This window comes from Silene latifolia, chromosome 10, assembly GCF_048544455.1.
Source record: "Silene latifolia isolate original U9 population chromosome 10, ASM4854445v1, whole genome shotgun sequence".
NCBI lineage: Eukaryota > Viridiplantae > Streptophyta > Magnoliopsida > Caryophyllales > Caryophyllaceae > Silene > Silene latifolia.
Genome location: NC_133535.1, coordinates 2,284,669 through 2,300,436, shown reverse-complemented (window position 1 = coordinate 2,300,436; position 15,768 = coordinate 2,284,669). Strand labels below are relative to the sequence as shown.

General features: G+C 35.3%; 1 protein-coding gene across 1 annotated transcript; it reads left to right on the top strand.

Moving 5' to 3' along the window:
• The first annotated feature begins 4,100 nt into the window (after positions 1-4,100).
• LOC141604682 (nuclear/nucleolar GTPase 2) lies at positions 4,101-10,808 on the top strand. Its single transcript, XM_074423134.1, has 11 exons — positions 4,101-4,422; positions 5,686-5,819; positions 6,534-6,663; positions 6,831-6,994; positions 7,552-7,653; positions 7,748-7,852; positions 8,240-8,368; positions 8,468-8,608; positions 8,737-8,837; positions 9,318-9,375; positions 10,354-10,808. The coding sequence occupies exons 1-11, from the start codon at positions 4,209-4,211 to the stop codon at positions 10,645-10,647; spliced, it is 1,572 nt and encodes a 523-aa protein (XP_074279235.1). The 5' UTR covers positions 4,101-4,208; the 3' UTR covers positions 10,648-10,808.
• Positions 10,809-15,768: the final 4,960 nt, after the last annotated feature.

Below are 15,768 nucleotides of genomic sequence, written 5' to 3'. Positions count from 1 at the left end.
ATCTATCATGCTCCGCCTTAGTCTCGCACCGCAAATTAACTTGGTGCTGAAAGGAGCGGGACAACGGATAGTCATCCGGCACCTTAACGTATACCCACCGATCTCTCCAGTTCTTGCAAGAAGTAAGTTTGTCAACAGAGACATAACCCTGCTCCATGTGCACACTGTACCATCCGACGCGGCCAGAGATTGATGGCCGGAGATGATGAAGCCGGCGGAATAAATTCACCGTTGGGGCCTCTCCCTTGAAGAGACAAAGCCAAACAAAGCCGACTATGGTCCTCATAGCCAACGGGTGCAGTTGGGCAACGGCAACGTTCATGGCCCTAATGATGGCCATAACGTACTCATTCAGCGGAAACCGGAGCCCGTACTCCAAGTGCCGCATGTATACGCCGATGTGACCCGGGGGAGGGCAACAGACGGCCTGACCCTCCTCAGGGATAACAATTTTGTACCCCCTGCCAAAGAAGAAATGGCCCTCGAAAAATTTCTCGCCGGAACAACTGGCGAACTTATGGGTCCAAGCACGGTCAAGGCGGACCTTACTGGCATCACCGTGATCCATAACGTACTGCCTCCCCTCTTTAGGACGAGCCTTTTCAGCGTTATCACCAAAATCGTCTGCGTCATCATCGACATCATCGTCATCCTCCCATTCCTCCAAAATTTGAGGATCAACTTCAGGAGAAGGAGACCTAGGGCCCCCAGGCCTCATCAGGAGGGCATCTAGCTTCTCCTCCTCATCAAGACGCGACGGGGAACCCCCCGGCGCAGAAGTACTAGCCCCGGCGTCAGCAGAAGACATGATAGCAATGACTACTTAACAAAATAAGAAGTGAGGAAATTTGTTTGTTTACCTTGAAGAAAAACACTCGCCGGAGTAACAACTCTGGAAATTAGAAGACAAAGAAGCCTTTGAAAGTTTAGAGAGAAGAAAATTTTGGTGAATGAAATTGGTGGCCAATTTCACGGAATAACTGCCCTATTTATAGGGAAAAGCCCATGAAGAAGGACCAATCCGAGAACAGCCCATGAAGCGCCAGCCAATCAGCTAACAGACACGTGTCAGACATGCAACCATGGAAAGTCAATCGTCGCAACAGTCAAACGTCAATCAATGCAACAGTAGTCAAGCGTCTTCAACACGCCCCTTCACCTCTCTTCGCCCATTCATCTTCCTCAACAAATTCCTAGGTATCTGCACTCCGCCGGCCACATGATCAACCACGCTAGGCAGCACCGGCCTGGGGGCAATCAAAAACAACCGGCACTACCAACCCTGGTCTCGGCCGGCGTCATTTCCTTTTCCACATCGGATGCCCTTTACACATCCATGTGGAGGGGGGATATGGTACGGCCTAAGAAGAACCAGGCCGAGATAGAAGAAGCCGATACAGAAAAAGTTTCAGAAATTACTTTCGCAGAATATACGCTCAGCATACATCGGAGCCCATACCACGACATAGACTACGCTGGGGGCAAATTGATGGGGCATATTCTGCACCGCTGACCAAGTCAACATATTGAGCAAGGCCAAGGATATCCACAGCAAAGTCAACGACTTAGACAGTCTAGCCGATGCAACCCATCGGCTTGTCACCTGGGGTCTCGGCTTTGTCAACACACCAAGGGACACATATCCGCGTACTCATATCCAAGACCCTCGGCCGGCCTGCCATGGGTCCATCGGCCGAGGGTAGAACGGTCTTTCCACCTGCTAGCCACTTGGCCACTACGTGACAAAAGGTGAAAGCCTATAAATACTCCTCAACCTTCATTGAGGAAAGGATCCATAAATTAACCTAAAAATCACTATTCATCTGGTAATATCTTCCTTATCTCCCTATAATACATCCTTAGCCAAGTAATAACAACTTATCCCTCTAAGTTTACTGACTTGAGCGTCGGAGTGAGTACGCTTGGCACAAAGCCAAGCCCTCGCCTTCGTTCATTGTTGCGGGGAGAGGCCGAGAGGAACGATAGAGACGAGGGATCCAACTCAAGACATCATTCTACAAGCCACGGGTGGTAACAATACTTGCTCTGGAATTACACCCGGAACAATATACGCTTAAGTTTAGTGAGTCAAGTGGGGGGTAATGACGACGTGGTGTTTGATTAAGAGTGTTTCAGAATGTTTTCGTGAAGTGTGTGAATGTGTATGTCGTCCTAGAGGATGTGAGTGGGATTTATGGTAATAAAGCGGAATTTTTGGGTAGGGTTTTAAAGATGTTCAGGTTACAAGGTATTTGATTAGTAGGTCAACGATTTACAACAACTTCGATGACAGCCTGACAGGCTGACATGTTTATGATGAAGAAAGGATGAAGGGTAATAGCCAATGGTGATTGGCGAAGCTTTATGACGATGAGGTTAGAGAGCTCTTAAGGAATGGTGGTGTTTGGTGTATGAATGTTTGAACCTTTGACATTTAGGCTAGAGTGTCTGACTCTTAACCACTAAGCTAAAGGTATAATTGGTTTTTGCCGAAAGGGCTACAAGGACGGGGGTGAAGGGTGATAAGAACATCGAGTCACAATAAGCAAGGCTGGTTGCATCCCTTTAACAACCACCATTGCGAAGCCTATATATTTGAAGATGTTGATAAAAAAATGCACATAAGTCAAACGATAAGCTTTATAATAGATTAAGCTTTATAATAGATCATATGCTTTTATTAAGCTACAATGATTGTAACAGTTACAATTGTCCTAGTGACTTTTATCAACGACACATTTTATCTCCATTGTAAAAAAAAAAATAGTATGCATTCATAGTTTCATTATTATTGTACATTTGATTATCAAGTAAATCAAATCAAATTAAACACATAAGAGTCTAACACTAACCATGTATTCAAATTATCTCCACTTTTTAAGCCTTTTCCATTTCCGTGTTTTTGAAACCTATTTAATGAGATATTATTCACTGAAACTTATTATACCAATGAGTCCACCTTAAGCTTTTGGTTTTTATTTTTGTAATAAAAGGAACAACAAGTCTCCCTTGTGACGGGTATATCCGTCACAAGCTTGCGGCGAGTCATGTAATACCATGTGGGGGTAGATAAGACAAAACAGAATGTTACTCCCTAGATAAGAGTCTTATTTACCTCACATGAGTTGTATTTGACCCGTCGCAAATGGGAATTGGTGTAAGAGCATGTACTATAGAGAGTACATTACCATCCTCTTATTTTTTCTCTTACCCTCTCATTTTTCGACACATCATTTTCTCTATGCCCCACATTCATTTCCACTATGTTCATCATCTTCTTATAATTTTTGTCTACAATAGAGAGGATCCTCTTATTCATCCTCTTTCATTTTAATTATATTTTAACTTATATTAAAAGGAAACAATAAAATGTAAATATTAAAAATGGAAAAATATAATTGGGTAGTTGGCACAAGGGCCAAGAAACTATTTCCTCTAATTTTAGAGGAAGTAGTGATCATCCTCTTGCTAAGAGGATGTTTTATGGAGGTTCCACAATAGAGAGGACCTCCTCTTAGATGAAAGAGAGTGTTAGAGCATGTACTATAGAGAGTACATTACCATCCTCTTATTTTTTCTCTTACCCTCTCATTTTTCGACACATCATTTTCTCTATGTCCCACATTCATTTCCACTATGTTCATCCTCTTCTTATAATTTTTGTCTACAATAGAGATGATCCTCTTATTCATCCTCTTTCATTTTAATTATATTTTAACTTATATTAAAAGAAAACAATAAAATGTAAATATTAAAAATGGAAAAATATGATTGGGTAGTTGGCACAAGGGCCAAGAAACCATTTTCTCTAATTTTAGAGGAAGTAGTGATCATCCTCTTGCTAAGAGGATGTTTTATGGAGGTTCCACAATAGAGAGGACCTCCTCTTAGAGAAAAGAGAATGATAAGAGGAGGGGCAATCCTCTCTATTGTACATGCTCTTAAGAGGAGGGACAATCCTCTCTATTGTACATGCTCTAAAAGGAATGTAAATGTAAATACAAGATCGATTACCGACAAATTCGAACCGGATCATGAATACCTCGATCGTGTCTTTGCGGGTCAAGTAACTAAAAATATCTACCCAAACCCAACGAACACTCCCAAAACCCTAACAAAACAGCGAGGACATAAAAACGCCGAGCCTAGGTTTCACACCACCTCTTCTCTTCTCTTCTCTTTCTTCCCGAAGCTCAAAATCGACAACAATGGCGAAAAAGAGAGAACTGAAGCCGAAGCATTCGCTAGACACTAACAGAAGCAATGCAGAAAGCAGCAACCAACGTAGCTCCGCTACTGTGAACCGTCTTAAGATGTATAAAACTCGTCCTAAGCGTAATTCCAAAGGACATATCCTTCGTCATGAGTTTCAATCTAAGGATTTGCCTTCTACTCGTATTCAACCTGATCGTCGCTGGTTCGGTACGAAATTATTGATTTGATTTGATAAATATTGGATTTAATTTGATGTTCATGTTATGATTTATGAATGATTTAATTGAGCAGTATAGTGTGTAAAATGATAGTTAATTGATGCAGTTTTCGACGCAATTTTTAGGATGAATTGTATGAAAATCGTATATTCGGCGTAATAATGTATGATTAACTTGTCATTTGGTGCAATTCTAGAGGCAATTTGCAATATGAGTTGTATGAAAACTGTTTTCGGTACGAGAGTTTTTGATTTGATAGGAATTTGTTTGAATTTTTGTGCTAAATGTGCAATTTCTTAGCAGTATTGAGTTTAATTTAATGTTAATGTTTTGAATTATTGATATCTGTACTGTAGTGTGTAGATAATAGTCATTTCCATGCAATTTTTGACGCGGTTGTTAGTATGCGTTATGTGAAAATCGCTCATTCGCGGATTCCACGTAATAGTGTGTGATCGACTGTCATTTGATGCAATTCTAGACTCAGTTTGTAATTTGTAATTTGTAAGCAAACGGTTTGCCTTCTACTTGCATTCATCTTGAGTTCCTGACATTCACTGGTTTGGTACCTGATGTGGATTTGATAGGGATTTATTTGGGGTTTTTGTGGTAAATGTGCAATTTCTCAGAAGAATTGGCGTTGATTTGATAACAGTCATTTGATTGATGCAATTTCCGAATGGATTTTTAGTATGAGTCATATGAAATTGCGTATTCAGCGTATTAGTCTATAGTTAATTGTTATTTGATGGAGTTCTAGACATAAACTTCATTACGAATAGTATGAAAACGGTTTGTCGGTTTTGATTTGATAGGGATTTGTTTGAATTCTTACGATGAGTTTTGAAGTTGTTAGAAGCACTGGCACTGATTTGATATTGTAAGTTATGAATTCGGCACAATAGTGTACAGGTTAACAGTCATTTAATGCAATTTGTGTCACTATTTTCAGTATGAGCTGTATGAAAACGGTATATTTGTGGAGCCTGGAGAGATCAAGGTTAAAATATAGTGTGTAAATCTATCTTTTCCATATACAAACTATAAACATCGAATGTGGTTTACTATTAATGGATTCATCAAGTTAAACTCGTATTAGGTGATCACTACTGTTTGCACATGATTGCGTGAGATTTTTTGCATCTGAATACGGTTGTAGTGTAAAAGATGAAGAAGAGGTGATCACTGCTGTATTGTACGTTTAGACTAGGTGAGCTGATTTTTGATGGTTTCATTTTACATTTTTCTGCAGGCAACACCAAAGTAGTCAATCAGAAAGAGCTTGAATTTTTCCGGGAGGAATTGCAGAGTCGGATGTCGAACAACTACAATGTGATATTGAAGGGAAAAAATCTTCCAATGTCCCTTTTAAATGATCTTCCCAAGGTATGCATTCTATATATGTTGCGTTTGTTCTGTCTGTGTTCTACAATTATCCTTGTTCACGTCACATTTTCAAATTGAATTTACTATGGTCATGTCATAACGTCAGCCTTTCGAGGTTTAAATATCATTTATGTAGTTTAAAGTTTAAACCAGGGTTACCAGATTCACCTATGAATACGCCCTTACCGGCTTACCGCTTCGCGATTCCCCCTTACAGAATGTGTGTTGCGTGTAGTTTTAGTAAGTGCAAGAGAGAATTCGCTGTTAACGATTAGCGATTCTTAGGGTACCCAAGTGAATCTGGTAAGCCTAATTTAAACTTTTGTCAGTTATGTGCGAACTGGTCATTAAGATTTTAGGATACTTAGGCAGTGAGTTAGCCTTATTGTAATCTTCTTGGAAAGAATCAAGATAGTACTTGAGGAATCTCTAGAAAGGGTTTATCGTTGAAGCATTTTGCCATCATCTATCCTACCTGTCGTCTCGCTTGCACCACTTTCTGTCTCACAAGGAATATCATCATATTGTTCTTTATCCTTTTTTACTGAAAACTTCTGTCCTCACCTCCCAGTTTTTTGCCATCTCTTTTTGTCCAATTCTTTCTCAATTTTATAGCTAGACTTTAAAACTGGATGATATGTGTCTTTAACTGAATGAACATCATCAGTATGTTGGTATTTGTACTTACCTCTTTCTTCTTTCTCATTTTTAAAGCAACGAAGATCTCATCTTCTGGATACTGAACCATATGCCGATGTATTTGGACCAAAAGGAAAGCGAAAACGTCCAAAGCTTGAGGCTACAGATTATGAAGCTTTGGTGAAGAAAGTTGATAATCGACAAGGTATTAACATTCTTTCTCGAATTAAATTATTCAACCTTTACATGTTTATGCTTTTGCCTTCTTTTTTTCACAACCTCTACAACTCTGGATTAATGTGGTAAGGTATATTATACCGCTGACACGTGTAACTCATGTAACAATCTCATGTTTACTTACGTTTTTTGTAGATGCATATGAACAAAAAGTAGCAACTGTGCCATCATCTGTCGCAGAAAATGAGGAGGATGGATTTAGGGATCTGGTTCGTCACACCATGTTCGAGAAAGGTCAAAGCAAACGTATATGGGGTGAATTATACAAAGTTATAGACTCCTCAGATGTCGTTGTTCAGGTCAGCAACTTGTTTTACATATCATCATAACAATAGTCATTATGCAAATTCATAATAATTAGAAATTTCCTTCATGTTTGAACATATGTTGTGAACCACACCAGTAAGGTTATGAGATAATGTTTAGTGTAAAGTTTTACATATACGAAGAGTTTTTCCATTTTCATAATTCGTTCTGAAAACTTGCATAAACTTTCAATATCACAAAAGTGTTTTTGCTGTAATAACCCTTTTGTTCACACTGGTGTTATTTTCCTGTATTTAGAAGCACACATGACAACAACTCTTATCATTTCTGCAAATGGACAATAGATAAATATTCTTCGATGGTGCTACCTAGCTTGATCGGTATCCTTGCAGCTGTTATTTGTCTTTGTCTGTATACCAAGGCATGTAGTTTGTGACACTAGCCAGCAATTTTTTTTCACAAAGTTCTTCCCCCTTTTAGGAATTTTCTTTGTCTATTGTATTCATCATTGCTCAAGCGTCTTCCCTATTTGAAGGTTTTTTTTAATTGTATTGATCTTTACTCATGGTTCTTACGTTTTCATTTCAAGGTTTTGGATGCTAGGGACCCCCAAGGTACACGATGCTATCATCTTGAGAAGCATTTGAAAGAGAATTGCTCGCATAAACATATGGTTTTCTTGCTGAACAAGGTTTGACGTTTTACTTTTTTCTTATTGGTATAATTCCTACATCATGGCCTTTCCTTGAAGTTGACTCACATAATTGATATCTTCATTTATCCAGTGCGACTTAATTCCAGCTTGGGCTACAAAAGGATGGCTTCGAGTACTCTCAAAGGAGTATCCCACTTTGGCTTTTCATGCTAGCATCACCAAGCCATTTGGAAAGGTGAGGATCTTAGTTTCCTTGCAACAATTCCTTCCTTGTTCTTCATAGCAATTTTTTTTTTTCGGCTGTATAGTTTCAAGACATTAAACCATGTTTGTTGTTTTGTTTCTCTTTTTATCTAATACCCTTTTTCCAAAGACATCCCGATGAGTCAAAATTCTCCCCTCTCCTAGCCATGTAGCACATATGTACTTATTTTGGTTTTGTCATCTTTTAATGTGAACTCACAAAAGAGTTGTGCTACTAGGTTTATTATTTGATGATCTCGTGTTAAGATTGTGATTTAGTGTTTTGCCTTTGACAGAAGAAAAATGATTTAAATTTATCTAATGAGACAATGAAAAGTGTCTGTATTTTGATATTTGACTGACTTTGTTTTGATTGCAGGGTTCTCTTCTTTCAGTTCTGAGACAATTTGCTCGTCTGAAAAGTGATAAGCAAGCAATTTCCGTGGGTTTTGTTGGCTACCCCAATGTTGGGAAATCATCTGTTATCAACACATTGCGTACTAAAAATGTAAATATCGTTTTTCACTTACTCACCTCTTTTATTTTTCATTTCATGAATTTTTTAAGATGCTTTTTCGTAACTTTTTATTTTCCCCTGTATCCTTAGGTGTGCAAGGTTGCTCCTATACCAGGGGAGACTAAAGTCTGGCAGTATATCACACTTACAAAGAGGATATTTCTGATTGACTGTCCTGGAGTTGTTTATGGCAACAAGGACACTGAGACGGAAATTGTTCTTAAGGGCGTGGTATGTAGTATCTACTGTTGATTTTGGATTTTCTGTTTATTTAATAACCGTGTCTCATAGATAAGTTCACACTTGTGAAAACAGTATCTAAGTGGGGGAATTAATTTATGGTTGTTGAATTATTACAGGTGCGTGTTTCAAATCTACAAGATGCTGCAGAACACATCGGTGAAGTGTTGAAACGTGTGAAAAAGGAACACCTGGAAAGAGCTTACAAGATTAAGAACTGGTATTTGTGCTTTTATCATCTTGTTTTTTAATCATACATTTTTATTACTGCCTTTCCAACAGCAAAATGGCTGTATATGATTGCGTGATATGAGCGAAGATCATTAATGGACTATGCGAGTATGCGTGGCAGTTTCGAAACTACTCTTTTTTTAAGACTTTATTCAAATTGTCTTAACCCGCCAAAGTGCTAAAATGGAGTCTGGCTACGAAAAAGATTGGGCTAAGTGTCACTGCAATACGTTACCATAAGATTTAAAAGCAAAATCACATTCAACTTCAATCTGATACAGTTTTAACCTTGAGCTATATTATCGGCCCTTTTACACACGTGGTCAAAAGAGTATGCTTTACCTAGTAACTAGTGTATCTTTGCATACATGTTCCTTTTTTTGCATCTTTTACTGGTTTCTTATGCTTTGTCGATTTTTTGGCTTGTTCTTCCATAAAATAATGTTATTCTTGAATTTGATTTGATCAGGGAGGATGAGACTGACTTTCTAGTGCAGCTCTGTAAGCTATCAGGCAAGCTTTTGAAGGTTTGTTACTTTCACCCTGTTATCTATTTATCTGAGATAGCGAGAGTAGACGTATTACTTATGAGACCCACTCATTGTGGTATTGATCGTCTAATAACTTGTACAAAGTACGCTGTTTGAGCTTTTCTGCGCCTGGGTTGAGTTTCATCCTGTGGATCAGTGTTATAGATAGCAGCTAATAATCAAACATGCGAAAAAAGGATTTAGGTTAGCCTCACACAGTTGGAAGACTTGGCACTGTCGTTTACAAACCCACTTTTTAGTGATTTGGTTTTTAAAAGTTTAGGTTTTGAATTTTTTCCGTAGTTCAAGTGCTAGTCTAGATCCCGCGCAATAAAGCGCGGTATATATAGAACTATAGAAATACCAAGTTTTAATGTATCACTTTAAAAATTAAAGTGACAGTTCGTTAATTTGTACATTTCACTCATTGTATTTTAATTCGAAAAAATAAATAAAATTAATCTCAAAACTAATTGAAAATATTTTTTTGATGTATAAAAAAAATGTATAAAAAACTAATTTCATTTATTTTTTTATACGTCAAGTCAATGATTTCATTTTATCAATTATTATAATGAATACCCTTTTTTGTCGCAAAGTTAGTAATAACTGTTTATAGTTTAGAATTTCATTTTGATGAAAATATTTTTTTATACGTCAAAGTCAATGATTTCATTTTATCGATTTTATCAAATTATTATAATGAATACCCTTTTTTGTCGCGAAGTTAGTAATAACCCTATGTTATTTTATTTTAATTAAAGGAGTATAATTTAGAGTTCATTGAAATTGAAATTGAAATTATTATAATTTGATAAAAATACTTTTATTTTAATGAAAGGATTTGTTTAATAAAAGAAACATTTAAATCCATATTTGAGTCTGTGTACTTTGGCGGGAATTTTTTTCAGAATGCCTATTCTTTTAGTAGATAGGGGATGAGTTTGTGACGATGGTAATTCTCTCTTGTACCAGGGCGGAGAACCAGACTTGATGACAGCGGCAAAAATGGTCCTTTATGATTGGCAGAGGGGCAAGATACCTTTCTTTGTTCCCCCGCCTGTCGTAGAAGACGGAACTTCAACCGTTGATGGTGACGACCAAGATAAAGAAACGGAAGAAGATAAAGAAAAGGCGGCAATGAAAGCTATCGCACAAGTCATTAATTCACAGCAGCTTAAAGATGTTCCAGTTCAGAGTGACCTATATAATGAAAGTGAGCTCAAGGGTGATTCACCCGACACCCCGACACCGGTAGCTGCCCAGTAGTTCAATTATTTCTTGCTCTTCAAGTATTTATTTTATTTATGTTTTTTTATTCGTGTTTTATAACCCGAGTATACATCTTGTTTCCCGAAGATTCTGTTTAATTTTATACAGTATTTTGCTAAAGAAGTTCCTATCAGAAAAAAATAGTAACCTTCACTCAATTTCCCTTGACTCGATTACTTACTCTAATGGTCGTGATTTTATCGGGAATGAAATAAAGGGTCCGAAGAATGTTTAATACTCCATGCATCTTAATTTGAAAGGTATTTTAACGTCAAACCAATATAGAGAAATAGAATATATCTATGAATCGGCTGAATGATATTTTTTACGTCTTGGTGGCGTAAATGTATTCTGTTTCCTCACTCGTCAGAAAATGTGATGAGAGGAAAATGATACCCATGGCATGAGTGCATTCTCTCCCGCCACTCGTCACAAAATGTTTGTGACGAGAAAAATGATACCCATAGGTCACTCGTCACAAAATGTGACTACATAAAGAAGCGACCATTTTTTTTAATATGATTGCATAAAGGAGGATCATATGATTGCGGGGCTTCTTGCGGATCTTCGTGATCGACTTAGTTTCTTTCATTGCTTGAGTCTTAATTTTATTCCGAGACATCTGAATACTATAGCGTATGGGTTGGCTAAGCAAGCCATGCGATTGTAACACCCTACCTTTACAGCTGTAAAAAAAAAAAAAAAAAAAAAATTTAATAAGAAGTGAATATTTTTTACAAGTGAGTTTTTAACATAAATAGTCATTGTTTATCATAAAGTAGTCAATTTTTATCCGTCATATGACTCGTATATAGTCGTAACATAAAGCAATTGCATATTATAAGTTATAACTACTACTAGCATAACATTTTTCCATTTTTTGAGTTACACAGTAATTCGATATGAAGAGATACCTTAAGCTACTACTAGTAGACTAGAAGCATAAAAACTGATAACAAGGGTTTACAGAAGAAAAGACAAACTATATAAAAACAAAATCATAAGGACAAAAATTTAAAAACATAAGCTTTATGATGATTACATGCGTGACTAAAAGATGAGTATACAAATTGTCAAGAAAAAGCCTAAATATTAATTAAAAGTAATCATTACAATTACCGATTTATTGTTCACGGATTCTTGTTTAAGACGGACATATTCATCTTAAACAATAAAACGGGTCAAATAGAATAATGAGACAACAAAAATCAGAATGCTTAGGAAATAACAAGCTCTTAAGTCTTATCTCATCTATCTATATGTATGTTTTATACTTACGATGAATATGATCGTCTTAAGGAAGACCGACTGTTTAGCGTTTGCTAGCTTAATTAATGATGAAAAGATAAATACAAAATTGTCAAGAAAAGCCTAAAGATGAACAAAAGGTAATCATTACAATAACCGATTTTTCAGTTTGCTAGTTTAGTCGTAGTAGTACTTCACAAGTTAAAAGACTAACTTAACAACATGTCTTAAAAGTTGAAAAGAGTAGCCAAAGTTATGAAGGCTAGAAAAAGGGAATATCGCATGTTTTGCATTATAGCATCAAAATGGTAAAATATTTGCAATTTTTTTTGCAGTTAGTCTTGCTGAAGACGGGTCGGAGCAAGTGACGGGTAATGTCACTCACAAAACGGATAGGGGGGACAAAGTGGGGCACCCCTATGTACTTCCCTCTCTCTTCTATTTGGGCCATTTGTGAGAGGAAATGGTATCCGTCACTCCAAAGTGACGGATACGTGCCGTCTTCAATGAGATTTTGTGTTTTTTTGTTACGTGAATATGAATTCGGACTGGGCCGGGCAGGACCGGGCTAACTCAATAATAGAAGGGACCTGTTTGGATTTTATTTTTGGTTGATTAAGTCGCTGGTTTTAAACTGATCCTAAAATATAACGTAATAATGATGTGATTACGAAATTTAAAATACTTATGTAAGAGGAAATGAATACTTTATTTCTTTAGGAAGGGAGAAAATCCTCTCTCCGTAGTTAATAGATACCACGAGTTTTGATAATACATCTAGAGTGATGTCCCGGCTATTTTTTATAGAATAAACGTCCATAATTTTTTTTGATGATTTACCTCGATTATTAAAAATAATCATTGTATTTTAATTTTAATGCTTCGTTGATTGGGTTGAATTTAACTTTTGGCCTTAGATTTCTATTATTTCAGTTTGATAACCTAGTGTTCGAGAATTTTCTCCTTTGAAGAGAGAAATATTCTTAATATGTATTCTTTACGCGATGTATATTATCTTAATATGAACTTTAATGTATATCATTCCAATTTATCAGGTTGAAAAATTCATTAATTTTGATAAAACTCGATTATCTTATACTTTTACCTCAAAATTATTAAAATTTTAAATTTGAAGTCCTACAATGTATTGATGACTTGATGTAGCTTCTTTTGCTAATGAATTCTCCATATAATTCTTGAATGCCTTTTGCCTCTAATCCTTAGCAATTTCATAATTATTATATTAAAAGAAAATGAGTGTGTGTACACAACTACGCGAATTATACAAAAGTTGAGCTAAAAAATATCGAGTAATTCTAAAAAATAAACCATACAATTTTTGCAAGCATGTCATTACTCATTCAAAATTGGAAAATAAATTTATCATTTTTACATCAAACTGAAAAAACAAAGAAAATGAGAGAGATTTTATTAATCAACGAAACAAGGGAGAACTAATTAAAGACATTCTTGAATTAAAAGAGTAATACTCGTATATTTTAGATTTGTACTCCCTCCGTTCTAATAATTCATTTACCTTTTATTAAAATACCACTAATTCCAATTTTTTTTTTTTAAAAAAGTAAATAAAATGATTAGAACAGATGGAGTAGTACATATGATTCCAAATACTTCAAAAATTTGTTCAAAGTCACTATTTCTTTTTTTATTAAAATTTACATAAACAATATATTTCCTATAAATAACCAAAATAAAGAGAACAATTTGATAACTATATATATAAGAAACCAATTCAACTATCGGAGCTACTTGCCTCGCTTAACCGAACCCAAAACACGTACAACACAATATGATCCTTCTGTGAAGCGAGACACAAGGGCGATTGTAATACTGACGTGACTTGTTTGAACTCAGGTCATTAGCATCTCCCTCGTAACTTTACCAGCCAAAATATATGACTTTCTCCTTTGGCAGCCTCATTCTACTGACCGTCATCAATTGTGAATGGGATCGGCAGTGTCGGGAACAATTCTCTTAGCAGAGTAATACACATACTCGTTATTAAATGACCGTCGATTTTTCATCAACTTGTCCTCATGAAATCCGATTACACGTTGTTGTTGTGATTCTTTGGGAGATTGTACAATGCTTAACATTCTTGTATTTTGTCTAGCTGATACCAAAATTGTGAGAAAAGTTAACAATATTAATAATGCTTGTAATAATAGTATTACTTGTTTGGATTGTTTTATTTGCATTTTTTTTATAGAGATTTGTATGAGAGTTTTAGTGGAGGGTCGTATAATGACATGGGGAATGAAATTGAGACGGGGTTTGATGGAGTAATACTTACGGAGTAGTGGAGTTATGATTATATCTCTTATGTTTTTTGAACTCCTCGTGTTTTTACTTTATGACCTATATAATATAATAACGATAATAATTGGGGTGTTGTCCAACAATATGAATTTCACTAAAACGAAGAAACGGTCTATCACTAAGTTATTGAGAGAGAATTTTTGTCGAAACTATTTACGTACTTTTTTGTACCCTTTTTATCATTGATTGTGGTTCAAAATGTCTCTTTTATTTGGTACACATTTTCATAATTGTCGTAGATATCTTATTATATATTGTAATCATTTTTATTAGTACCTCACCCCCTACTACTGAGAGAATAAAAATTCTCTTAGTTTTCCCTCCAAAAAGCATCTAGCTAAATAAGGTAACAACTAAAAAAAATCATTTCATTATTATCTTTTCAATTAATATATTCTTATAATTAAACTCTAATCTTTTTAATTAAAATTTATATTTATGACTTTTTCATTAAATCCATAATTTATTATGTAATCATTTCCATTTCCATTTTCATAGATATTATTCTTCATCAATTAAACTCTAAAATTACGCAAAGCTACTTCTTATGCAGTCTTTAACATAATTATTGTCATAACTTACACCCTAAAATTACGTAAATATGTTTCTTATATTATCCTCCATCAGTTACACTCTAAATATGGTGTATATATTTTAAAGGACGTAACAATTTTTATGTATTGTTTTAATTAAAAATAAAAAAATATTAGTCTAATTATTCGTAAATCGTCTTTTTAAGTGCGTGGTATACTGTTTTTACCTGTTTTTGTAATAAGGTTTATACGCGTTTTAATTAGATTTTACATTTTTACATCACTTCATTGTAATTTAATGTCATAAATTAGTTTCATGCAATGATATAACATTATAGAGTTAATTTTTATAGTAAAGTAAAAATGGTTTAAGATAAAAATAACTTAACTTAAAGTGTCTTTTGATAGTAATAAACTTTCCTTTCCTACCCCTTACTAAGATTATATTAGTACATTATAACATTAAAGGTAAAGTTAATTTATATAATTAATTTAATGAAAATGCCTCTTTATAAAACAGAACTAAAAAATACCGTGCTGTAGCACGGGGATCTACACTAGTTTCATATTATTCTTAGACCCTGTTTGGTAAACGGCGGATTAATATTAGCAGAAGCAGATTGTAAAAGTAGATTATAATTAGCAGATTTTATTAATGGGTTTGACTAAATTAGCAGAGTTGTTAACAGTGTTTGGTAATCAGCGATTTCACTTTAGCAGATTGTTTATTTTATTTTTTGTAAAATGACTAGTTATGGACATGAACCATTTATTAATAAGATATGTTTCCAAGGATAAAAATGTCAATTAATATCTTTTTCAATCTACTAATCAAATATGCAGTAGATTGCACCTCAATCTACTATTTCAATATGCTAGTTACAAAATAACTCAGACAACATATTGATGAGTCAAACATGCTAAATTTCTTCAATATGCCAAAAAAATTCACCAATCCGCCGTTTACCAAACACCATCATTAATATTACTATTTTTT